This window comes from Callorhinchus milii, unplaced genomic scaffold (genome assembly GCF_018977255.1).
Source record: "Callorhinchus milii isolate IMCB2004 unplaced genomic scaffold, IMCB_Cmil_1.0 Scaffold17, whole genome shotgun sequence".
NCBI lineage: Eukaryota > Metazoa > Chordata > Chondrichthyes > Chimaeriformes > Callorhinchidae > Callorhinchus > Callorhinchus milii.
The window spans coordinates 14,914,124-14,940,352 of NW_024704758.1; the positions used below are offsets into that span (position 1 = coordinate 14,914,124).

Here is a 26,229-nt window from a genome sequence, read left to right on the forward strand (position 1 = left end):
TAGTTGGATTTCACTCAAGATATTCACTGCAGCGTGTTGCACTGTAAAAACAGTCTGAAAGCTTGTTTGCAAAGGGAGTCAACCTTGTCTCCAGCACACTCCAATTAGTGACTGGCTTCAGGTGCTCTCTCCCTCTCGCTCTCACTTCAGGTTTGTATCAGAACATCCGCAAGAGTGACATTCACACTCGACAAATAAAACACAGCACTTTGATCACCTAGCTATCTTGCAGCCGGTAGGTACCACAACAGCTTGCATTTATACAGCTCCATTCATTTGGGGTAGTGTCCCGGAGCGCATAAACTAGATACGCACATGGGGAGAAAGGACTACAAAGATATGGGGAGGGAGTAAGGAGTCAATGAGGAGACTCGTAAAGTATAAACACCGGCATGGACTGGTCGGTTAGATCATGTTCGAAGTTTGGATGCTTCATGTGTAAGCGTCAATATATTGTTAATTTGTTCATTCACTACCAGCACAAACCAAAGCACTGGTGAAATAGAATTGTATTTATTCATCAGAAAACAACTAAACCCAGGTTGGAAGTGGCAAATAATGTAAATCTGCGATTCTATGTTAGCATGTCCTGTTCTTCAGGAAGACACAGAAAGTCCATTAGGCTTGTATTGTGTTACTCCTCGGTATCTGAGCCGGCAAATGCAAATGTAAATAATGCAAACATCAAACTGACTTCCAGTCAACGCTGTTGGAAAGTTGGAACTGAATCCAATTGTTGGCATAATTGGAGCAACTCCTCTAACAGCCACATTGCCGAAGCCCTGGCAGCGGTCTGATGTACGGACCGTGCTTTGTCTGACAGACTTCCTTCCATTCCCTGTTTATCTTTGGTCAGAACACTCTGTGCCTAACTCGGTTTCTACTCCTTTATTTAGCCTCAAGAGATTGGAAACATGCGAGAGGTGATTAGAAGTGGAGGAGGCAGAGAATATCTGCTGCAGGTTTTGAGCTGAGAGTTTGCTGTCTTTTGCACAATAAGTAGTGGAAAAGCAGAAATCACCACGTATTTACAGCGCAAATGGATTTCATTTGTATTTTTTTCCAGCGGGATACATAATGAAATACTCCATAAGACTTCATGAATGGCCTGTGGAATGTACAACAACAAAATTACATTTATAGAGTGCCTTTCACGTCGGGAGGAAGGCGCTGAAAGTAGTTTAACTGAGACACCTCATATTTTCTCTCTCTCACACACACACACACCTATATTTCGTAGATTCAATGTCATTGTCACACTTGCTTTAAGCATCCTTTTTTTTAAAATACAAAGTTTTCTCGTCATATGACCGAGAGTTATAGGACTTGATGCTTTGAGTCTCTTTTATTGTCGTTCTGTAAAGTACATAAAATTTCAAGATGAGTTTTCAAACTTATTTTAACAAAAGGGATAGTTTCCTGCACACATTTTCTCACTGCAGTTATTATATATATGTGTGTGCAGGTCTGTGTATGATATATATTACTGTATATACACACAGCTCTTCAAGACATCCTCCCAATACGAAAGGTGCTATATCAATGTAAATTGTATTATAGATTTTTCTGTCAGAAGAGATGATTTGTCCCATTGTCCCATTGTCATGCCCTCCAGCCTATTGACCACAAGGCCAACTCTTATCCTAATAAGTTTCTATTGTTTTCAGTGACAAAGTACTTTTCCAGTTCTTTCAGTTCTTTCCAGTTCGTCAGTCGAAGTATTCGGTGCTGATGTTGCGCTGGTCAGTCATATCGCTGACTGATACTCACCGTATCGCTTCACATATTGAATAGCAACTTGGGAGCGAAGTGGTGGTGGTGGTGGTTGACTGAGCTCCGTCAGGAGAGGAGTAGGAGGAGGAGGAGGAGGGGAGAAAACTTGAGCTAACTTGGAACGTGGCCCGAAGAATGCTCCTATCAACATGGCCTCATTCCTCCTTGACAAATAACGGGTTTGTAAATCAATGCAACACTGTATTTGGCCCTGACTGTTATCTGGTGCTGAGTAAGTTATCACACAATGGTGGTTCAGTGATGCTTCATTCCTGCTTCTGTTCTGCTTCACTTACACGAGTAAGTTGATCCTGAACTTTCTCATCTCCCGCAGCGACTCCCACTTGAAGCTGTGAACATGTGTTTGTGGCAGCTCGAGTTGAAACCTTCTAGCTATTTTCAAAAGTAATCCAAGGCGCTTAGTGAAGAATGATGCCTTTCAAGAGTCAGCATCGATGTCGCTTTGCTGAGAGATCTTGTAACATCTCTTATTCATTGATTTATGCGTTAGTCAGGCTCAGTTGGTAGGATTTTCGCCTCCGAGTCAGAAGGTTGTGGATTCAAACTCAAAATCCCAGGTTTGAAGTCACATAAGTTTAGGCTGACACACGTTTGCAGTGCTGGGAGTACACTGCAATGTTGGCGGTGCCCATGTCCTACAGATGAGCCGTTAAACCCAAGGTGCCGTCTGTGCCTGTTCAGGTGGACGTTAAAGCCTCATGGCACGACTCAAAAAGGGCAACGGAGTTTCTCCCGATGTCCTGACCAACATTTCCCCCAGCTAATATTGATCATTAGTTTCATGGCTGTTTGTGGGACATTACTGTGCACAAATTGGCTGCTGCGTTCACCTACAAAATGCTGCAAAAAGTGTTTTGAGGTGTTCTCCCGATGTGGAAGGTGGTATATCAAATGCAAGCGTTATTTATTTGCACCTTCAGGGCTTTGCTTAGTAAAGTGCATAGGAGCCTGGCACTCTGTCAATGATTACAACAAGCCTTATTGATATTCTTATAAACTTCCCTACTGACTACACCTCGAGTTGTTAAGATCTCTTACTGTGCAGTCTCTTCCTCAGTCTTAGCACTTGGCTAAGAACCACAAAAAGCTCACCCAACGAAGGCAAGTGAGTTTGATCAGGAGTCAAGACTGGCATTTTTTGATCAGTGAGCCTTTGGCTGAGAATCTGGTGCTCTATCAGTAAAACTATTAAACCACCCAAAGAGGGTGGTGGGGTGGGGGGTTGCAGTGTGTGATGTGAATATTACAGGTGAGAATTAACACATCACATGCTGCATTCTTCACCTCCTTATAATAAATAAACAATTATATGTGGTGATTGCAAACAGAACTGTTGCCATGTTTTGACTTATCTTGCTGCTCAGTTTTTTTTCTCAATCTACCAATGTACAAAAGATCAAACCTCTTCGACTGTGCTTTTTCCAATGAGCAATAAAAAGTTAACAAAAGACTATTATTCGGGGAGGCAGACAAAGGGAGGAAGTTCTAATCTATTATTATTGGATGTGGTACAAAGCAGTTCAATCCTAATCAACTCGTAACCGATTTACCAAGAATCCTTAAAGCCGGATCGGAACTTGAATACAGGGAAACCTTGTTATAACATGGTCGGCTGGGTCAATGTCTAATCTGGAATTGGTTTCTGTAAAGTTATCGCAAACCCTTCCAAAACGTTCTTGAAATTGTAAGACCCAAACACCCGACCCATGTATGTATTGATTATACTTGACCTAGAGCAAAGAATCCACTGTACGAATACTTTCTGGACTGTTTCATAATCATTTTCATCAAATCTGCTTTCAACTCGAGTAATCCCTTTGTATTGTGGAAACAAATTTTCATGATGCAAATATTTCAGAACTCCATTAAGTTGAAGTACATGCTTTTATCTATCACAGAGAGACAGAAGCCCACCTTATTCATCAGTAGTGTATGTTGTATTATTCATCGATGCTTAGCTGACTGCTAGTTTAGCATTAATTTGTTGTGGTGATCATTACAATCTTTAATTGTAAATTAATTTCAAAGTGTGCAGCTGTCATGGGATCCTTAAATGGACAGTCTTATTTCTGATCATTTAAATGGTTCTTTAAGCAAATGAGAGGCAATAGGAAGGTCGGTTTGGTATCTGAACAGCTGATCAAAATGTTCCAAACTGCAAAAAAAAAACTTAACATCTTCGGTTCGCGGATTTTGACGGTGAATAATTTGGTCCCCATGGATGCGGGTTGGTGATGGTGGGCGATTTGAAACATGACAGGAATAACTGGATCAAAAGCAGAACAGGAAAGCAAAGTACGGGACAGAATCTTTCCCCTGCAAATGGCTGGTTCCTGCACCTCCCCCATTAGAACTCGAAACAGACACGTCAAGGAAGGATGGAGGGCGAAGAGAAACAACACAGCAAATGGTTCTGCTCGGTGCCACCTCTGATGGTTGTCGAGGTGAATTGGAACCACCTGACACAGGAATGCCTGTGTCTTATCATTTCCCAGCAGGTTTGTTTGGAAAGAGGCTCTGTACAGTAACACCTCATCTTGGAGACTTGACCATTCTTCTGTCAAGCGTGCGTCCCTATTGACTCCACAGAGAGAGAGAGTAGCATTGATGACATCCAGTCTACCACTGCATGGTACAGCAGATCACAGGAAAGACCTGAGAGTAAGTAACAAGGTCAGATGGAATTCAGATGGAGAAAGAATCAAAGTCACGCATTCTTCCAGTAACTTGGTTATAAATAACTGATTTTTAAACGCACAAATTAACCTTATCATAAAAATAATCCTTGCATTTGATAATAGTGCCTTATCATGTCTTCCGAGACATCTCAAAGTGCTTCACAGAATATACTGTAAAGTGAATTGACTGTATATTTCTTGTGGGTGAAGCACACGCTCACACACACACACACACACACGCATAACACGTAAATAGAACACGCACACCCACACACATACTCACATTGTGTTCCTGCAGTGCGTCATTTGTCTGGAAACACAGCATAAAATGCAAGTTCCCACTGAAGGTTTTTTATGTGAAGACAGTGTTCCTTTAACAAAGGGGGAAATGAAGCCTCTTTGGACATCCTCTCAATGGATTCCATGAAATGTGAACTTCCAGTTCCTCACAGAAGAGGAACAGGTGTCAAATAGCCAGAGGTATTCTAGAGTGACACATGTTTTTTGGACACAAAAGTTTGTTAACAGAGAAGCTGATGGGAAAAAAGAACTTTACCGGGGGGTGGAGAAAGCCCATGAAACTCTAAACCTTGTCCCGAATGGGACCTTATATTTCCTTCTTGTTAAACGTTAACATTTAGAGGGAAAACGCCTGAGAGAGAAAACCCAAGCCAATCTGGAGTTGGTGCACTGGAAACCAGACAAGCGTTACCATCCCGCTAACTGGGAACGTTTTGAGGACATAATTCTACAGGAAATTGGTTTAATTTGTATGAAGGTGTAGATTTGACAGGCGGCAGGACACAAGGCCACATATGAAGGTATGTGAGTTCGTTAGATGCTTTTCTTTTCGTGACATATTTGCCTTTGACGACATAAAGGAGGTCTTTACTTCTTCAAAGGGCTAAGAGTAACTCATGAGCAATTAAACCACGAACGAACGTGGCTGTGTGACCCAAAAGTCGCAGTCACCACCGAACGCGTTGGTCGTGATGGTTGGGTTGATTATTGATAGTAACTATGTACCGCCATCGTCGTGAACCGCGGGCTGTTTGACGTGAGTCAAATCGATAGATGAACGGCACGCGACGTTGGGGTAGTTTCGTGACAGTGGAAAATGTAAAACAATGGAGCATTTGATCTGCGTTTGCATCTGGAGTGCACGAGCAAAAACACACGGGATTCAGCTTGGCAATGGAGTCTGCCTGACCCAGTTGGTAGGACTCCCTCCTTTGATCTCCTGGGACTATTTCAAAGAACGGGAGGGAGTTCGCCCACTCCCAACACTCATCAAAATTCACCAACACTTTTGTGTTGCAAAACCCCGATATGGGGCTGGAACCCACCATCTTCTTTCCGACCCAGAGGCGAGAGTGCTCCCAACTCAGCCGCCTGTGGCTGACACCTGTGGTAGAAGGCACTTTGATCCCCGACTGAGAAGTTTCTGTTGCCGCAATTTATACCATAAAATAGAAATTTTAAAAAAGTGCATATTATTTTAATGTTAAAATTCATCCCAGTGGAGGATTTAGCCACTGCGCCCAGAAACTCTTCAGCCACTACGCTCCGAACCTCTGGAACGCTCCCTCAATCCCTCCACTTTGCCGCCTCTCTCCCCCTTTTTCAAGTCCCGCCTGAACACCTTCCTCTTCGACCGGGCAAACGGCCACCTCTGCCCCCCCATCAGTGAGTGTGCCAGTGAGTGAGTGTGTCAGTGAGTGTGTCAGTGAGTGAGTGAGTCAGTGAGTGTGTCAGTGAGTGTGAGTGAGTGAGCAGGAGTGAGTGAGTCAGTGAGTGTCAGTGAGTGAGTGTGTCAGTGAGTGAGTGAGTGTCAGTGAGTGAGTGCCAGTGAGTGAGTCAGTGAGTGTGTCAGTGAGTGTGAGTGAGTGAGCAGGAGTGAGTGAGTCAGTGAGTGTGTCAGTGAGTGTGAGTGAGTGAGCAGGAGTGAGTGAGTCAGTGAGTGTCAGTGAGTGAGTGTCTCAGTGAGTGAGTGTCAGTGAGTGAGTGTGTCAGGGAGTGTGTGGGTGAGGGTGTCAGAGAGTGTGTGAGGGGGGTGGGGGGGTGTGTGTCGGGGAGTGTGTGTGGGGGGGAGTGTGTGTGTGTGTGTGGTGGGGAGTGTGTGTGTGGGGAGTGTGTGTGTGGGGGGAGTGTGTGTGGGGAGTGTGTGTGTGTGGGGGGAGTGTGTGTGTGTGTGTGGGGGGAGTGTGTGTGTGTGTGGGGGGAGTGTGTGTGTGAGGGGAGTGTGTGTGTGTGAGGGGAGTGTGTGTGTGTGTGAGGGGAGTGTGTGGTGGTGTGAGGGGAGTGTGTGTGTGTGTGTGAGGGGAGTGTGTGTGTGTGTGTGAGGGGAGTGTGTGTGTGTGTGGGGAGTGTGTGTGTGGGGAGTGTGTGTGTGTGGGGGTGTGTGTGGGGGGGAGTGTGTGTGTGTGTGTGGGGGGGAGTGTGTGTGTGTGTGTGTGGGGGAGTGTGTCCCCCAGACGGCGCTGTGGGTGAGGAGCCGCCGGGGCCCGTGTGTGTGTGTGTGTGTGTGTGTCACTGACTGACTGACTGGGCGGCGGCTCTGTGTCTCTCACACAATCCCCTCAGTGCCCCCCTCACCCCCTCAGTGTCCCCCCTCACCCCCTCAGTGTCCCCCCCGCACCCCCTCAGTGTCCCCCCCACCCCCTCAGTGTCCCCCCTCACCCCCTCAGTGTCCCCCCCCGCACCCCCTCAGTGTCCCCCCCGCACCCCCTCAGTGTCCCCCCCGCACCCCCTCAGTGTCCCCCCCCGCACCCCCTCAGTGTCCCCCCCTCACCCCCTCAGTGTCCCCCCCCGCACCCCCTCAGTGTCCCCCCCTCACCCCCTCAGTGTCCCCCCCTCACCCCCTCAGTGTCCCCCCCTCACCCCCTTCAGTGTCCCCCTCACCCCCTCAGTGAGCCTCTGCCTCTCTCCTGACCGGACGATGCTGACGGGTCCGGAGCGGCGGCGGCGCCGCGGAGCCTGTGGCTGAGGCGCGGCTCCCGGAGGAGCGGCCGAGCGGGCGGGAGCGAGGCCGAGGCTGGAGGCCTTCCCCCCCCCTCCCTCTCTCCCTCTCGCGGTGTCTGTGTCTCGGCCTCGCGGGCGATGCTGACCCGGGCGCGGGGGGCGGGGGGGGGGTGACGAGGACAAGATGGCAGCCGCGGCCTGAGAGCTATGGTGCGGGCGCGGGCGCGGCTCTTCGGCTCCTCTCGTCGTCGTCGTCGTCGGCGGCAGCGCGACCGCCACCGGCACCGGCACCGGGAGCAGCTCCGGCACCGGCTCCGGGATCGCTCGGCTCCGCTCACTCCGGGAAGGTAAACACGGACACCCCCTCACCTCACCCCCTCTCCCTCTCTCTCTCTCTCCCCCCCACCCCATCCCGCTCTTCCCAGCGGCTCCTGATCCCAGATCCCACACCATCTGATCCCGGATCCCTCCTGATCCCGATCCCCAACGCTCCCCCCCCCCCCATCCCAAATCTCACACAACTGATCCAGCTTCCCAAATCCCAAACCCTCTGATCCTGGATCTCCAATTCTGATCCCGGATCCCATACCCTGTGATCCCAGCACCTCCCCCCGACCCCAAATCCTACACACTCTGATCCCAAATCCCACTCACTCACTCACTCACTCACTCACTCTCCCCAGATTCTGATCCCAGATCCCCCCCTCCCCTCATCCCAGATCCCCCCTCCCCTTATCCCAGATCCCCCCCTCCCCTTATCCCAGATCCCCCCCTCCCCTCATCCCAGATCCCCCCCTCCCCTTATCCCAGATCCCCCCCTCCCCTTATCCCAGATCCCCCCCTCCCCTTATCCCAGATCCCCCCCTCCCTTATCCCAGATCCCCCCTCCCCTTATCCCAGATCCCCCCCTCCCCTTATCCCAGACCCCCCCTCCCCTTATCCCAGATCCCCCCTCCCCTTATCCCAGACCCCCCCCTCCCCTTATCCCAGATCCCTGACCCTCTGATCCCAGATCCCCTGAATCCCAGACTGTGATCCCAGATCCCAGACTGTGATCCCAGACGCTGCTCCCAGTCCTGTTGTCCGGCTGTGTTGTTTCCAGGACTTGCTGACCAGCCTTTTTCCCAAATATCCCGAGTGTTGGCCCCTGTGGCTGATTGACCACTCGTCCCCCCTCCCGGTCACCTGCTGGGGTGGGGGGTACTCAGGGGTCTCACACTGTGAGGTCTCCCAGCCTGAGCCTGTGGCCGGGATGCTGTGGATTCCCTATCCCGGTTTTCCCGAGTGACCCCCCCCCCCCTCCCCCCAGCCCTCTCCTCTCCTGATCAACTGGAAGCCAAGTCAGACTCGCAATGGATTACAGCAATTTCGCTTCATTCGCGTCCCCTAAACCCCCGTCTCTCAGCCCCAACCCCTCCCGCACTGCTGTTTACTTTGCCTTTTTTTGTAAAAAAAAGCCTAACATTTACTACCAGTGTGTGGGGGTGTGTGTGTGTGGGGGGGGGGGGTGTGTGTATGGGGTGGGGGGGGGGATGGGGGGTTGTGAAGGCTCCTAATTTAATTTCGCTTTGAACTTTCTGATGTACTTCCAAAGGCACATCCCTGTCCAACTCCTATTCCTGGACAGTGTGCGGTGGAGGGGAGAGAAGGAGGGAGAGAGGGAGGGAGGAGGGGAAGAGTGAACTTGTAATGAGCTACAGCAACAACAGTTTGAGAGGGGGGAGAGGGGAGAGGGGGGAGGGGGGGAGGGGGGAGACTGAAAACTGCAGTGGTTTGGGAACCGAAAGGACGGACGCCTCTTGTTTGTGCCCATGTAGAACATTCCAGAAAGAGCTGTTGGCCTGGAGTTGGCTTACCTGCAGGTAGACTTACTAACTGGTAGCGGGCCAGGCGATCACCAGCCTCAGATCATACCCCCCCAGCCCCCCCCCATCCCCACCCCCCCAGCCCCCCCATCCCCACACCCCCCCCATCCCCACCCCCACACACCCCCCAAACCCCCCCAGACAGGATATCAGCAATGCAGAAGCAGCGGCGGAAAAATATCCAGGTCTCCGGTGTTGAATTGTTCTGACAGGAACAAAGCTTTGGCTCCTGGGGTTCCTTTAGCTGAAAGCACTCACCAGGTGATGGGGGCCATCAGGGGTGGGTGGGCCGGCTTGGTGGGGGGGGTGGGGGTGGGGGGAAGCAATTGCGGGTTTTTTTAATACATAAGAACGAGAGGCGCATTGATTGAGTGGGAGTTATATCTCTGTGAGATTGCCTTCAGGAGCACTTGCATCTAAGCTGAGAGCTGGTCACTGTCTCCCGAGTGCTTTTTAGCTTCAGCTGTAAATTCCTCCCCCCCTCAGCTCAGCTCAGCGGTGCTTTTGCTGTGACAGCGAGTCCTGTTTGTCAGTGGGACGCAGCGTGTGGCTGTTGGACTGTTGTGCTTTGAGACGGCTGTCTGGCGGGGGATGGAGCCTGGTGACTGCTGTCTGGAGTCCTCGTGTTAACAGTACGTGTGCCATAAGAGTCCTCGCTGTGTGCTGAGCGCCATATGGTGCATGAGAGGCCACCTTTGAGAATCGAGAGCAACAATAATCCTTGCGTTTGTTACAGTCGTTGCCTGTGACATACAAATGTCTCTCTTAAGCGCTTTGCAGGGAATTTCACAAGCAGTTTGCTTGCGGCTAGTTTGGGGATCTGTGTACAGACGATGCCACTGCAAGTTGCACGGTGTTATTAGTCACAAGTTATAGGGAACTATTGTAGCAGATAGTGACTTGGATTTGGCCTTGGGGATATGACATGATGCCTGCGTTGTATCTGCTTGTTTTGTTGATCCCTGACCATGCGTAGGGGTTGGGAGGGAAAAGGCTTGAATAATAGTAATAATAATAATAATCCTTACGTTTGGCATAGTGTTTACAATACCGAAACGTCAAGTGTAGAGACTTTGCCTGTAAGTGAACACGACAGCCAATTTGCACAGGCAGCCGTGGCCAATTTTATCTGAAGGATTATTCACCAGGACACCGGGAGAAACTCCCCTCTCCAATTTAAAGCCGGATATAAGACAACCTGGGCTTGATTTTCTCTTTACTCCTTGGCTTCTTGTCTTGGCATGGACAGAGAGCCAACCTGATCTGCTGTTGGGAGGGTTGTGGTTCCTGGGGAAACGGAACAAATAGAATCTCCTCCCCAGCAATAATGAACCCAAGAGTCTAAGCAGTGTGAGTGAGGGGCTACTGTACTCAAAGAGTAAGTTGCTTAAACTCCATAGAGGCCACTTGTCAGACTCCTCTGGACAGTCCTTTGCTCTTGTGCTCCACTGGAGATGTGAGTGAACAAGCGGGAAGTCAACAGGGGAGCATTGTGCCATCATCTGATGTTTGGAGCCCACGGATGAGAGGCTAACAAACAAAGTCTCACCCAAATACGTCTGTCCTATTGAGGTGAGACAGGATTTCAACTCGCTGTCTGTCCAGTTTATAATTCAAGTCACTTGCTGCCTCTCTCCAGAACTAAGCTCACTCAGACTGCGTCCAGCCGCATTCAGAAGCTAACCGTGCTCCAGTGCGAGGGGTAATATTAGCCCACTTGTGTAATTGGGCTGCTTTTGCTAAACCTTAAATTGAGAAACTGTAACCAGAGAGCACAGCTGCACGTGTCGCGCTTCAGTTACTGCCAATGATTTTATTGAGATTTTTAAATGGACTTTTGCCCTCCCCCTTTTCTCCCTGGCAAGGGAGAGAGGTTCGAAATCCCACCAATGCTTAACCTATGAGACTATATTGTCCTCAGATTTAAGATTGTGCAAAATCCTTCAATTCACTTTTGTATTGGAAGTTGCATTTTTCGCGGTTCCTAAGAAGAACGGTTTCCTAAAGTAAGGCTGCCTTCTTCATGTCTTTATCCACCTTCCCTACTTTTTGAATGATGTCGCAGTTGGATGAAGAATGATAATCAAACATTCATTTGCATTTTGTGGTTAGCGATTGTGGTCAACGTGTTTACTTCACCGGCTGATGCAGAACATTGAGGGGGATGGGACGTGGAAACAAGAAATTCTGATTAACAGTAGCATTCTATTGGCTTCTTCTGTCCATTTTGGGAGAAAATGTTGCCCCCCCCCCCCCCGCCACCACACACACACACACACAAACCATGCAAGTGTGGACTTGCATGCCTATGTTCATCTCATTTTGAACAAGAAGTACATATTGCTGGGTATAAAAGGCACAGCAGACACTTTCTGTTTGGTCTTATTGGCAGTGTGTGCCTTTTTGTGGAGTAGCTTGCAATTTCCCAGTGGGCTGACTTGAATAACGACTCATCAATGTAAGGGTTTCTCGGGCTTTGGTGAGAGGTCGACATACATGTGTTGTTGAAGGCCCCAAATTGCAACCGGTTGGTCTTAGCTTGTGATTTCTAATGTAAGATCACGCAGTCTTAATTCGGAAACCCCCTTTTTTTTTTGCAGTTCTTTAAAAATAACCAAATTAAAATTACATTTCAGAATTTTCCATAATTTAAAGACACTTAAATCAGCACTAAGACGGTTTCTTCACTCAGAGGGTGTCCCAGAAAGCTACCAAGGCGGAATCCATGGAGACGTTTAAAACAGAGAGAGAGAGAAAGACAGAAACTTGGATTGTAGCGTTATTAAAGGGTAAGGTGAAAAGGCGGGGAGTTCGATACCTGGTCTGAGATTTAAAAAGTCTTAACAAGACCTAATAAACTGGTGGATTAGGCTTGTTGGACTCAGTGACCTCCCTTCTCTTCGTGTTTTCTAATGTTCCTAACACAAAAAGGTGTACAGTAACTGAGTAAGGTACAGTGTGGCACACCTTGTCCTAATATGAGTTTACAGTACAAGGATAATCCAATTTCATTCTTTTGTTATCAACTTTAAACACAGTTCTGATCAATGACCTTACTCACACAAGCTTGTTGCATGGCAACGGCTTTGCTGTTGACTTGTTTGTTGAGCCGTTTGTACTGTTCAGTGCAATGGAAGCGAGTGCTTCACTCATTATTTTGTCACCAGTGTAACTGATGTGTATATATAACACAAATCCCCAGGTCATTATAATCGGACATTAAAGCCGACATTCAGAACTGTCAACAGAAAGAGCTGCTTGTTTGTGCTCAGGAGAGTTAGGCGGAGACGGGCAGAGGGATTGGGACAGGAACCAAACTGATATTGGGTGTGGATTTAATGCCTTCAAATGAACGGAATGTGAGAAATGTCGGAATTGGCATCAGCCTGGCTCAGTGGTAGCTCCCTCGTCTCTGGGTTAGGAGGTTATGGGTTCAAGCCCCACGTCGGGACTTTAAGTGAGTTCACCATCTTGACTGACGCTCCAGTGCAACGACAACAACAAAAACAAATTACAATTGTTAGCGCCTTTCACACTGGGAGCAGCTCGGGTTGCAAGCTCGACTTCCATGCGGGATTTGACTACATATTTGGAATTACCGGATAAAGAGGGTAGATTCCTGGTGCTTAGATTGCTTTTATTTTTTTTTACTAACTTTAAACACATTGGGGAGTGAAACTTACAGAGTTTTGTAATGTCTTGCTCGTGATGATCACAAGACATCAGGAATCCCTTCAATTTTCACCCCCAATCAATTGTGAGCAGTGAGTTACACAGAGCAGTAGGAACAGGGAGGTTTGTTAGCACGTTCAGCTATGAACGAAATCCACACTTGTGGAAAAAATGGTGGGAGGGAGTGTGGGAGGGGTGGGTGGTGTTTCGCTGTATCCTGGTGTGGATTCAGTTTCAGAGAGTGTTTTAGTGGAGGTTATTTATAAGCATTGAAGATGGTTTAATGCTCTATGTTGTGGCATGCGAGTATTCTCTAGTATTTGCTTTTGGCTCCGCCTGTCACTTATTTCTCAGGCTTGGGTTGCAAGCTTGACCCCAATGCGGGGACCGGCCATTTGGAATCTGTAGCCAAATCCAACACAAGGCTTTCCTCAGTGAGAAACAGCGCTCCCGCCTCTCCAGTTCTGCAGAGGAGCATAGCAACCCTGATACTTGGTGTAAAGGGGCCTGTGCACAACAGATATCTAGCTTGTACTGGTGGAGGCAGGAGCAGTTCCAGGTTATTCCACAGCCCGATCAACTTCATTAAACACTGTAACTTTGCTTTATCCAATAGGACTGATTGATCGACCTACTGTATGAGAGGCAGTACAGGAATGCTCATTAGATGGTAGTAATGTGATGGCTGCACTGGGCTCCCACACTGTTCTGCACTGAAGGAAAAGCAACTGCAAAAACATTTGATGTACCAGAGAGAGCTAATCCCTGTTAAAGGTGCGGTGTGATCTACTGGCGGGTGGGGAAGAAATTGACTGATACCTTGATCTGTCTCAGTTAATTGGTCTCAGTGTCCCTGGACTGGAAAGAAGGGGGGAAATCAGTCCAGGATTAGGCTTCTGATTTCTATTCAGAGATCCTATCCTCTCCCCCACCCCCCGCTCCCTCGGCATCGGAAAATGCTCAGATGGATAGTAAGAGGCTTTTGTGTGAGAATATTTAATTTAGTCGCCGGGAATGTGATTGACCTCATGACCTACTTTTCCTCCATTGCTGAGGGGGAGGTAAGGGTATTAAAGGACGTGGAGAAAAGATACAGAGAAATATTCCCTTTGGTGGGTGGGGAATCCAGAAAATGGGGCAAAATTGGAGCTAGGCCATTGAAATCAGGAGGCAGTTTTTCACCCAAAGGGTAGCGGAAAATTGGAACTCTCTCCCTCCCCCAAATGGTTGTGGAAGCTGGATCCATTCACATTTTCAAGTCTGAGGTGGATAGATATTTGTTAGTCAGGGTATCAAGGAATATGGGGCAAGGGCAGGTAATTGGACTTGAAGTACAGATCAGACGTGATCTTATAGAATGGTGGAACAGGCTTGAGGGACTGAAGAGGCCTCCTGCTGTTTCTGTGTTTCTAAAGGCAGAAAGGGGAACCAGCGGAGTAGGCTCGATGGGCCGAATGGTGCTGTTTCAATGTCGCGGGCGTGATTATTATTCAAATTATGGGCGTGAGTACTACGGTATGGGCATGAGTTATAGACACGGTGATATCTACATGTGTGTGCGGTGTGATAAAGTTTGATCAGAGTGCCCCGCTTCATATAGTTCGTAGGCGACTTCAGTTCTACACCCCTTACCGAGAGGCAGGAGTGCGTGATGGCTAAGAGAGGCTGTATGCGAGTTACTAGCAGGAAGTCCGTGTCGTTTCGCGCTCTACTTTGAAGGATCTGGTTTGTGTCATTGGTGGACTGAGTGGAGGACAAATCAGGTCCTGGCCAGCTTCCTTTACGTTTCGGGGCCTTGGATGCGCATCAGAAGGCTGTGATCTCAGCCTTTGCTGCATAAATAGAGTGTGTGTGATATACTGTATCAGCCTATTGATTTTCTGCTGCTGTGGCCGGGCCGGGCCTGGATGAGAGTGCTAGAATTGCGGAGTAATTGAGAGGTCTGAGGGAACAGGCGCTCTTCTAGCACGTCTCAAAGTGCTTCACATAATATGCAGTGAAGTGAATTGACTGTATATTTTGTGGGTAAAATGCACAAGGTCCTCACCTGTTCTGGGATAGCCCCAGAGCAGAGCACAGCATTAATAAGCGAGAGCGGACTTTTAGTTTGCTGGACCTCTCTTGGGACCTCACCAAAGTGCAGGTACAGTTGTCTTTTTCTCTTCAGATTGTAGCTTTTGTCACTCTGTCAGGTCTGCCAACCCATTGTCGTATATCTTTTTCCCTGAGGCAAACTGGCCATTAGTGAGGGCATGAGTACTGACTTGTCCCTTTGTCTGTTAAGGCGTGTGGCTCCTTCCTCTTCATCGGCAGGTTGGTTAAAAGAGACAATTGGGGTTGTTGATGACTATAGTATGGTGCAAAGAGAGTGGTGAAGTCCTGTAGCTCAGTGGTTAGAGCACTCGCCTTGCAAGCGAGAGTACCTGGGTTCGATTCTCGGGCAGGTTGAAATATTGGGCAAGTTTCCTTACTCCATGCGCCTCTGTTTACCTATCAGTAAGTAGGAACTCAGTTGTTTGTCAATTGGCGGATCGCTTTTTCGGTTGTGATAATCCCTTCAAAAAAAATAATAATAATTTAATCCAAGACTGTTTGTGGGACACTGCTGTGCAAAATTAGCTACTGCATTTCACCCACAAAACGTACAGTCAATTCACTTCACTGTGAAGCGTTTTGAGACGTCTCGAAGACAGGACAAGGAGCTATATGAAATGCAAAGATTGTTGTTGTGTGTGTGTGGTGGGATTTGGGTTTAGAGATCTACGTGGGTGGTATGTTGACTTGGTACATTGGGGAAGCTGGCTTCATTTTTTTGTGTCATTTGTAGACTTGAGAGAAATGTGCGTCTTTGAACTCCCACAGGACACAATCTGGTTAATGACTGGGAGCTCTTAACTGATTAAAAACGCACTCTATCGGAATGGTACAAATTGCAGAATAGGACGTTGTGTGGCTGATCGAGCTTCTTGCTGGTACCAGTTCCCTAATAGGAAAAGCTCTTTCCTCTCATTGGGGAATTGGTGAAAAGGGAGCAGAGTTAGTAGAAGAATCAGACGAGAAGTTAGAGAGAATTCCTTCACTCAGGGTTGTTAGACCTAAGGGTTTCATTACCACAAGTGGCTTTTGAGGCTGGATCAATAGGATCATTCAATAAGGGATTGGGATAAGCACTGAGTAAATTTTTTTTAAAAAAAACATTTACCGGGATTACTAAGAGGGGGTTTCTTCAAAAATCAGGTATCAGTGGCACAGACGCAATAGGCCAAGTGGTCTCCTTCTGTACAGAAAACTTCTGTTTCTGCAAAGCCAGGCAGGTCCACCATTGATTTGGCCAATCAATTCACGGCTGTTTGTGGGACACTGATGTGCACAATTGGCAGCTGCATTTCGCCCACAAAATATCAACAACAACAAGATTTCATTTATAGAGTGCCTTTCACGTCGGGTGGACGTCCCAAGGCGCTGGACAGTTGGGTCGGGACCCGAGCATTGGGGAAATGGTCAGGGTGAGGGGAGGGAAGCGGCGAAGGCACTGGGGATGGAGTTCCAGAGCCTCGGGGCTGAGAGGCTGAAGGCCACCGATGGTAGGGCGGTTGGGGCGGGGGATGTGGAGCAGACCGGAGCCAGAGGAACGGAGGGTACGGGTAGGTAAGTAGGGGCATAGTAGGTCGGAGAGGTAGGAGGGAGCGAGGCCGTGAATAGCCTTGTAGGTGAGGATGAGGATCTTGAATTCGAAATGCATGAAAATATGCAATCAATTTACTTCACAATATATTCTGTGAAGCGCTTTGAAACATCTCAATGCCGAGAAAAGGCGCTGTATCAAATGTAAAGATTATTGTTGTTATTGGATTATCAAGGAGACCTGGAGGTGCAGTTATAACCTCAGCACTAGGATGGGTGACTGAGGCTAGGCACTGGACTCCACGTGATGCTGGGATGGGAGGATGGTAGCGTGGGGAATTGTGGAAGGATGAGATCAAATGGGCTGAAGGGCCTTCTTTACCTGAACCTTTTCTTGTGATCCTGTTGGATCTCTGGCGGACAGGACAGGCTAAGCTGAGCTGGGCAAGGTATGGTGCTCTCTGCTCTATAACATCTATTTTCAGGGCTCAAGCTCCTTGCTAGAGTGACATTTGAACAATGCAGTAGCGTTGCACAGATCTGATCATCAAATTGTTGTTATCGCCAATGGCAGGAATGTTCCAGCGTTCCCCGCAGGCTTGTCCCAGAGTGGCTGCCTGTCACGTCGTGTTGACCAGCCGCATGCCTGTCTGCCTTTCACCAGCTGCCTTCTGCTTGCCTGCCTTGCCCTGCCCTGCCTTGCTGCTTGTGAGCTCGTGGCTGTGTTTACTGAGCCGGCTCACTTTAAAGAGGTGCCTCCGTCAGAACGGTGCCTCCTCCAAAGCTCTGCCAGGCGAGCTGAACCAGACTCTTGTACGTGCGCACGAGAGGTTAAGTCAGTGAGCGGACTGCCTGACGAGTGCCAGCTAAAAGGCTGTGCTGCAGCCCCTGTAATTTCAAATTTGCCGAACACTGTGTTCAATTATCAGTGTAATCGCTGGCGCAGCAGCTCTGTGTTGTGCGAGGCAGTGCTTTGAGCATGTCATAATAGCGCGGCACAGTGGCTGATCCGTTTCAGCAGTGCATGATCGAGAACTCTGGCTAATCTGTGGGCTGTTTCAGATGACCTTTCCAATATATACATTTTTTTTCCTCTCTTCTTCTCCCCCCCCACCCCCCCCCCCCCGAACCACCCCTTCCCTCCCTCCTTCCCTCACTCCCTCCTCTTCTTCTCTCCAGAACTCAGAGGAATCTCTTGCTATTCGCAGCCAAACGTGTGGCAGTGAGCCACCGGGAAGCCTGGATAAACCATGTTTATCCGAATGGACCACTTTGGTAGGGGACACTGCAGGTTGCGAGTGAGCATGTTCGTGTGTCAGCCGGTTGCCTTCTGAAACTCCCGGATGTCTCTTTATGACTGGGTTTTGCGGAGAAGTGTGATTTAAGAGTGTGGCACGTTTTTTTGCGATGTTTGTAGATGCTCGCAGAGGTATTTTGCTGCCTCTTAGTTGACCTCCATCCCGTTTGTCGTGCTTTTATCCATGCTCTTGATGTGTAAGCCTTGTAGTGTAGAGTTATGTGCGAGTGCTGTGCAAGGTAACGCTCCAAGACACCGTCCGGCGTGAAGGGCGCTATATAAACGCAAGTTGTTGTTGTTGTTACCACTAGAGCTTGCCTGCCTGCTCGGTGATTTTATTAGGAAGTCTTGACATTGGCTGAGAATTCAGCACATGACCAACCCGAGAGCTGTGGTCACACTTCAAAACGACAATCGTAGGGTTCTGAGTGTCACGGAGTTCGAAAGCGTTCTCTTTGCTCTTTATTATCATTCAATGAGCCTTTATCATCCGTGCTTCAAGTTTCTGTCGGTATTCGCTTGGCTCAGTTGGTAGCACTCTTCCCTCTGGGATACAACCATTATGGATTGACATCCCACTTTGAGCTCACAGGCAAGTGCCGTGCTGTGCGGGGTGGGGGTAGCTGGGGAGGGGGAGAAGTGTTGCATTGTCAGAGGTGCCGTGCTTTGGATAAGACAGTTAATCTGAAGTCCCATACTTCTTGTTCTTCAGGTGGACGTAAAAGATCAAGTTCAGTAAAGAGAAGGGAGTTTCTTCCAGTGTCCCTCCAGGCAGATCTTCCAGATAGATCGGTCATTCACATCACGGCCGTTCGTGAGACTTTGCTGGCCACAAACTGGCCGACAGAAAAAAGTCATGACGTGTAACAGTAGTTACCTTGATTTCAGTGTTCTTGGGGCGCTATAAAAATATAAACCCTCTTGATGGAGATTGTCGCAATGCTGAGATTGTGGCAGTAATGTTTTCCCTCTATACGCAATGTATCGGAGGGGGCGCGGGGGTCAGGGGGAAAGCTCTTAAGATATTGGAATTTGGTCAGAATGTTCTGTTGGGAAACCCATGATCTTTTGTATACCAGTAAATGTTAATTGTCCCGGGAGGGATGCAATGATTTAAAACAAAAGGACAAAATAATAGATTTGATTTTTTTTCACATATCTATAAAAAGACTAACTTTAACTGTGATTTGACATTGACAGCTCCTGTCAGTCAATGATGGTTTTGTCCTGGAGCAAGGTGTTTAATGGAGCAAAGCTTTCAAGTCGATGGGTGAGGGCAGAGTAACTGGAGCAGGAGGCTTGAAAGGAAAAGGTTGGATTATGAGTGAATTATACGGCTTGGGGGGGGGTGTGGGGGGAAAGAAATGCTCAAGTGAGAGGCAGAAGTGACACCTGGAGCAACCACCCCCAGACAACAGCCACCCCCAGACAACAGCCACCCCCAGACAACAGCCACCCCCAGACAACAGCCACCCCCAGACAACAGCCACCCCCAGACAACAGCCACCCCCAGACAACAGCCACCCCCAGACAACAGCCGCCCCCAGACAACAGCCGCCCCCAGACAACAGCCGCCCCCAGACAACAGCCGCCCCCAGACAACAGCCGCCCCCAGACAACAGCCACCCCCAGACAACAGCCGCCCCCAGACAACAGCCACCCCCAGACAACAGCCACCCCCAGACAACAGCCACCCCCAGACAACAGCCAACCCCAGACAACAGCCGCCGCCGCCCCCAGACAACAGCCGCCCCCAGACAACAGCCGCCCCCAGACAACAGCCGCCCCCAGACAACAGCCGCCCCCAGACAACAGCCGCCCCAGACAACAGCCACCCCCAGACACCAGCCGACCCCAGACAACAGCCACCCCCGAAGACAATTTAATAAGGGCTTTTGGGAGGTCAGAGGTCAGTAACAAAGCCCGGGTCTGAGTGGAGAGAGTCACGTGAATCTTTAAGTGTGACAGCACAATTGAGCCTGAAACATGAGCGACTCGTCAGCTTCCAGTCAAAAGGAGTCAAGAATAACAGTAGTTTGTGCCATGTCCTGAGGAACGGTGGAAGAGTATTATTCCAAGGGAGCCTGCCTGCCCTGTGATTCTGAGACGTGGGGCTTGTTTCGTTTGGTGAGGAAAGGGTTAACATCTTGTGGGGCGTACTCGAGTTAACACTGTAGTTTGCTGGTGTTACCTAGAGTCATCAGTTTGCCTGTGGAATTTGTAAGTTAATAGTTTGCCAGTGTTATCTATGGTTAATAGTTTGCCTGTGATGTAAAATGCTCGTGCCATGTATTGCGTTTACCGAGGTCTCTGATGGCTCCGTAGTTGGGTTAATATAGAGCGAGGGTCGAGGAGACTGACAGGGCAAGCGGACTAATAGGGGGAGGAGATGGTGCTGATTGTCCTGACCTGTGATCTCTCACGTCTGAGGTGTGCCCAAGGAGTGGAACAGAAAAAGTGAGTGTAGGTTTGCAGCCTTCTGTAGGAGTAATGGTTGTAGTTTAACATGAACGAGCCAGAGACCCTCCACGTCAGGCACATATCATGTGTGTTTCATATTAATTAAGAACAATTTTTGTATTTCATATGGCATCTTTTGGAAGCGCTTCACAAGAAATTGCTGTAAGTATAGTAACTTGATAAACTGTATACTTGTGTAAAATGGCTTCCCTGTTTGGCTTCTTGTTTAAAATCCTTGGGTGACATGGTTTTAATGGGTGAAAGAAGGTCTTTGAGTTCATTGTGAGGGTGATGGACCTGGAGTCTGATCTGAATAACACACGTTGTTTAATTGATACTTGAATTGTTTGACTCGGAAATAAGGCAGCCTGGGGGAGATGCTGTTGGGCGCCCTTAGAACTGTCCACCAGTGGAAGGAAATTAACTTCAGCAGAGAAAGAAAGAGGGGGAAATTGTCTTTGTTCTTAAACGAAGAAAGAAAGGGAGGTGTTCCCTGTTTCTAGGCCAACAATCTTCCCCCCCCCCAATAAAATTGTTCATTCACTTCATACTCATTGCTAATATTCCTTAATTTTGGAATAGTCCTTAGTGCTTTTCATATCTCACAAAGTGCTTTACAGGATATACTCTATGGCTGTTTGTGGGACGTTACTGTGCGTAAATTGGCTGCTGGATTGCTTACAAAATATACAGCCTTACAGTAAAATCTTTTGAACCACTTCGAAATGTCTCAATGATGTGCTGAGGTGCTACGACAAATGCAAGGATTATTATGATTATAAAAGAGTGTAGGAACATCGCAGTGCAAAGGTCATTTCAGTAAGCCCAGCCAGTCACCATTGCACATGCACACACAGCTAATTTGATGTTATTTGAAGGGTAAGTGCTGGCGTCTCCATCTTCCCGCAAAATCCTGGAGAATAATGGGTGTGATAACTGAGCACGAATCCATTGAGAGGTTAGTTATGAAGTCGGAGACAAGCTCAGCAGATTTACAAGCAACAACCTGGAGAGACGAGCTCTCAGCCATGAAATCACTCCCCTGTATCTGTTCTTCTGGATAATGTGTACAGCACATTGGGTGCAGTTTGATTGGATTTATGCTCTTATGTTATTTAATGGGTTGAGAAAGGTCAGCCAGGAAGGGAGGGAGGGAGGGACAGACATTGAGTCGAGTCTGACAGATGTGGTTGACATTAAACTGGAAGTGAGATGCTCAAGCCTTAGCAACGTGATTTAGTGGCTGGAAGGGTTTTGCTAGCACTTATTCCAATTTGTTTCTTATCAAAAAAAAGGAAAACCCTAACGATTCTGTATTGCAATAAACAGATGCTGCTCCCCACACAGGCAGCGAGACGTGCTTCCAGACAGTCCGAGTACATATGGCTTAGCCACAGACAAATGCAGCAGTCAGCCTTTCACATCGATCACTTGTACCTTCTTCTCTGTGTAAGAAAGGGATCAGGCTGCAGCGCTCAGACCCAGTCTCATAGCCCAGCTCGTCTGCTCGTGGCCGAGATATCAGAATTAACGCAGCCCATGACCCTCATCTAAATAATCGGCTGCTCAGTTGCGGTGGCTGCAGTCCATTTACTGTCATGGCATTACCACACTTAAATGTTCACTCAGTAGCCTATGCTCCTCATTCAGGGACAGCTACACATCATCTTGAATCTGTCCTTTTTTGGTCAGTCGGGTATCTGACCCATGCGGCAGCCAACCCATGACCGTGCTTAAGAGTCTCTAAACCAAGCTGAGATTTCCGTGCATCCCACCTACACGTGGAAACTGCAATGAAGGGAATGCCCTGATTTGATCTGGGGAATTGTTGGTCAAGACACCAACCAGGAGAAGCTCCTTTCTCTTTAGAAATAGTGCCGTGGGATCCTTAACGTCCAACTGAACTGCTTTTGCATCTTAGGGCTTGACCCCGTAATCTTCTGACCCTGAGGCGAGAGTGCTTCCGACTGAGCCAAGCTTACGCGGTCACCAGGGCGCAAGGGTGGTTGTTTGCTTTGTTTTCATTCCCTAACGGTTGTGCGTACCTCAGGCACGTCAAAAGTGCCAGGTGTAAAATGGTCTCGGGCTGAAGGGGCCCCTTTTTCATGCTGTTTCACTCGTATATTGACATAGTACGTTCCCAACCCCCAAGTATACTCGCAGGAAGTATCGAAAATGTTTGTTCAGGCAATAGGAAGGAGGTTGTGGTCCTGTTTTTAGTCACTTGGCTAGATTTGGTCACAGGTCAAACCTATCCAATATTTGATCTCTTCAGTGCACAATAAATACATCCTTCTGCCTGCTGCAAAGAAATGTGAGCACTGTTATTTCCTCCTAACCTCTCTTTTGAGTGTTGGTGGGTGTGCGCGTGTTTATGTGCTTCGGACCCTAACCCCATGTGAAGGGCGCTATATAAATGCAAGTTGTTGTTTGTGCGTGTGCGTGTTTGTGTGCACGTGTTTGTTGCAATTGGCCACAAAAGAGGGGTCCACTTCGGTTCCCCAGTCACTGAGCATGTAAACCAGGGGTGGGAGCTCTGGGGAATAAGAAGTAAATGCACTTGATGTGCAAACACTGGAAAAACAACAACAAGTTAGTTTACACAGCGCCTTTCATGTCAAGAGAGCGTCCGAAGGCGCTGGACAGTCAGGGATTTGGAACTTTTCCTTAACAAAACTGGAGTGCTTTTTTGAGAGGAAAGAAACCCTCATCCTTCAAAAAAGATGGCGCTTGAACTCTGGACAGGCCAGGCTGTGCTTCCCGTGTAATAATGGGGATTATTCCACGTGTCTGTTTGGCCAGCAGTGGAAATCATTTTTGCAGCGAGTGTGGCATTGATGCAGTCACCTTGGAAATCGAGCACGCCCTTCCCGCTGGTACAAGCCTGTTCTGTTAATAGAAAATTATAGGACATATGTAATTATCAAAGAATTGGGAGTCGTTAATGGGGCCTTTCGAGAGGGTTTGTCTGGCTGGCTCGATCGGCTGGGCCTGTTGCTGCAGCACATACTTGTTTGTCCTGATTTCCAGGGTGTTTTTTTTCCATCTCCATAAACATCAATGAGGTTGATGTACACCTGGCCGCATCAGGAAAATGTTATGGAGGCTGAAACAAAGGGAGTCTGGAGATGGATTAGCAGCTGGCTGTTGCTTGCTGGCTGGCGGGCTGCCATGTGTTTCATCTCTCTCGAAAGTTACACCGTGACTCGGCACTCAGTCCTTTTCCGAATAGAGACTTTTTCTTTTCTTTTCCCAGCTGACTTTTCCCAGAGAAAGTCAGCTTAAAAAGGATTGAAGTCCAGTTTTTTTTTCATAAATATAAAATTGAGGGAGACAGCAGGTCGGTTGGGCTGGGAGTCGTACACAGTGGGGACAGTGAAGAAGGAGGGACTGGCGAGATCTGTAAACAGGTGAGTCGCTTTGCTTTTCAGCTACTCTGAAGCTGGCGAATGTTTGCTTAGGTGACTGAGTCCCCGATCTGTGGATTCACAGGGATTGCCCAAACAAAGCACGTTTTGCCTGCCGTCCTTTTGAAGTGTTTGGGCCTTTGGGATAATAGGATAACTCCTCCAGTTTAAGAATCATTTAATATTTATAGTCGTAACAGTCAGCGTCAAAAGCGCTGAGCGGAGGTCGGGCTGTGATGGAAATGGCTTTGGAGCTTCAAGTGATTGAAGGGGAAAGGAGGAGAAATTCTGGCCTTGTGCTTCTGACGTCAAGCAGCCTCTCGTGATAGCACTGTGCCATCAAAGAATCACAAGCTTGTTTGTTCTGTGAAGGCGGCCTGATCTTGTTTTGGAGGCATACACTATTTTTTGCACTGTTGAATTGGAGGCCTTGTATCAACACCCGAGACCATGCAGTTGTTCGCAGGCTGGTGCCTTCAATAGTGCTTTGTATATAGATCTTAGGATGAGGGAGGGGAGGGGGCTGGAGATAGAGAAGGTGAGTTACATAAGTCAAACCATGAAAATGCCTCAGAACTGTGAGAGTGTCTTAGTCTCTCTTTATTATAAAATATATTTGTGGGTCATACTGAAGCTGCTTCTAGAAAAGCCTCTGGTCACCTCTCCAGCTCCGTGAAGTGACCCAGTTTTGGGCACAGTGTGAATTCACTCTTATTGATTGGTTTGCAGATTTATACTATTAGCAGTTTTAACAAGTCTCGAGTTTCCCATTATACAGCTCTTCCCTCCCACCGCGGTTGCCAGGGGAAGCAGTTTTATTTTTCAGCGTTCCCTGTAGATTATTGGCCTATTTTGTGCCGTGCAAACAATGAAGAATCGGACGTCGTTAGGTGCTTTTTTTGTCTTTCAAATCTGTTCTTCAAAGCGTCAGCCAGAAAGCAGGCTTCTGCTTATTATGTGTCAAGGTTATAATAATAATCATAATCCTTGCATTTGATACAGCGCCTTATCATGTCTTTGAGACGTCTCTAAGCGCTTCACAGAATACTGTAAAGTAAATCGATTGTATATTTTGTGGACGAAATGGCGGTAGCCATTTGCGCACAGCAGCGTCGCCACAAACAGCCATGGATTGAGTGACCAAATTATTATTTATGTATTCTTTATTGTCAGTATTATTAAAGTAACATGAGAAGATGTGGCTCCCCCACTTTCCTGGTTTACTGGAGCAGAGCCAGCATCCAGCGAGCTGCAGGGCTTTGCGCTCACAGTGACATCATTGCAGAATTGTCAGTTCGGGAAGGAGCATTAAACTCGAATGAACCGAGCGTAACAGGACTGACTGCACGGGGCCCTGTGTAAGTCACTCGAGACAATAGTCCCCAATATTCGCGAGTCACTTAGTTGGCCATGTTTCATATTCACGCACTTCCACTTATGAGCAGACAGTGAAGCCGCTCCAATCAATGAGCCTCCACAGCCCTGGGGTAGTTAGTCCATTGTGCTGAGAGTCGCTGAGTACAGATGGTCATTGAGAGGCTTCAGGCTGTCGCTCGAGCATCTCTGAAGAGGTGATGAAGTTGATCCGTGTTTATCTCTCTGATCTTCCTCTTGTTTCCCCTTAGGATTCGCAGAGCTTGCATTGTTATAATGTATAAAATAGCTGATGTCGGGAGTTATTTGCCTGCGTCACAGCATTTCACTTTATTTTCAATTAATCTCATCATTCAGCAAAGTGCTTTGAGTCGACCTGAAAAGCGCTTTATTGATTCCAGTCACGTATGGTTGGGGGTGGGGGAGAGAGGCGAGGGAGACAGATTAGGTTATGAACTGCCTCATGATTTACGATGTACCTAAGAGACCCAACACTGTACTCTCCTCTTGTAAAACACAATCAGGGATCTCGCCAGCTACATACTAAACTTTTTATTTTCCGCCAAATGTCTTTGTCAATCTGTGTTTAAAGGGAACTGCTGCTTCCCCCCCCCCCCCCCCAATCTTATCTTTGTTGCCTCAGGATTCAGAGGATCGTTTAGAAATATCATAAACAGCAGAGCAGTCTTATAGTTCAAATATTACCTTTCTTGTGGACATTTTCAGGCTTTTGCAATTGCACTTTAGTCTACACAAGTTGTGTATAAGTAAAACGGAGCAAAAAAGCCCTTTTTTGTCTAGTGGTGGCAATTCCATTGAAGACAGACAGACAGACAGACAGACTCTGCAGTAATAATTTGACACCGCTATCTGCCAGAAAAATAACGGATGTCCTATAATTACAAAGTCCAAAAAACACGTGTGAACCTAATTTGAAAAAAGTTACCTCTCTGTACATCAATAAATGGAAATTGCTTACTTAATATTTAACCCCCAAAGTTATTTATTAGCTGTGAAATGTGTTGCTATTTGAGATGGCTCTGCGTCTCAAGGATCAGACCTTCACCATGCACAGCTTGCCCTGAGCATTAGGAACA

At 47.9% G+C, this 26,229-nt stretch overlaps 1 protein-coding gene across 3 annotated transcripts in view; it reads left to right on the forward strand.

Annotated features, from left to right (window-relative positions):
* Nucleotides 1-1,703: 1,703 nt before the first annotated feature.
* LOC103175108 (homeodomain-interacting protein kinase 3) overlaps nt 1,704-26,229 on the forward strand; it is a 66,179-nt gene continuing 41,653 nt past the window's right edge. The window contains exons 1-3 of one of the 3 annotated variants that reach the window (XM_042341513.1): nt 1,704-1,952; nt 5,114-5,293; nt 17,774-17,869. In XM_042341513.1, coding sequence (XP_042197447.1) covers nt 17,845-17,869 — 25 coding nt within the window. In that variant the 5' untranslated portion in view covers nt 1,704-1,952; nt 5,114-5,293; nt 17,774-17,844. Of the gene's footprint in view, nt 1,953-5,113; nt 5,294-7,576; nt 7,781-17,773; nt 17,870-26,229 lie in introns of those variants that run through there. The other 2 variants (XM_042341514.1, XM_042341515.1) reach the window with 2 other exon arrangements.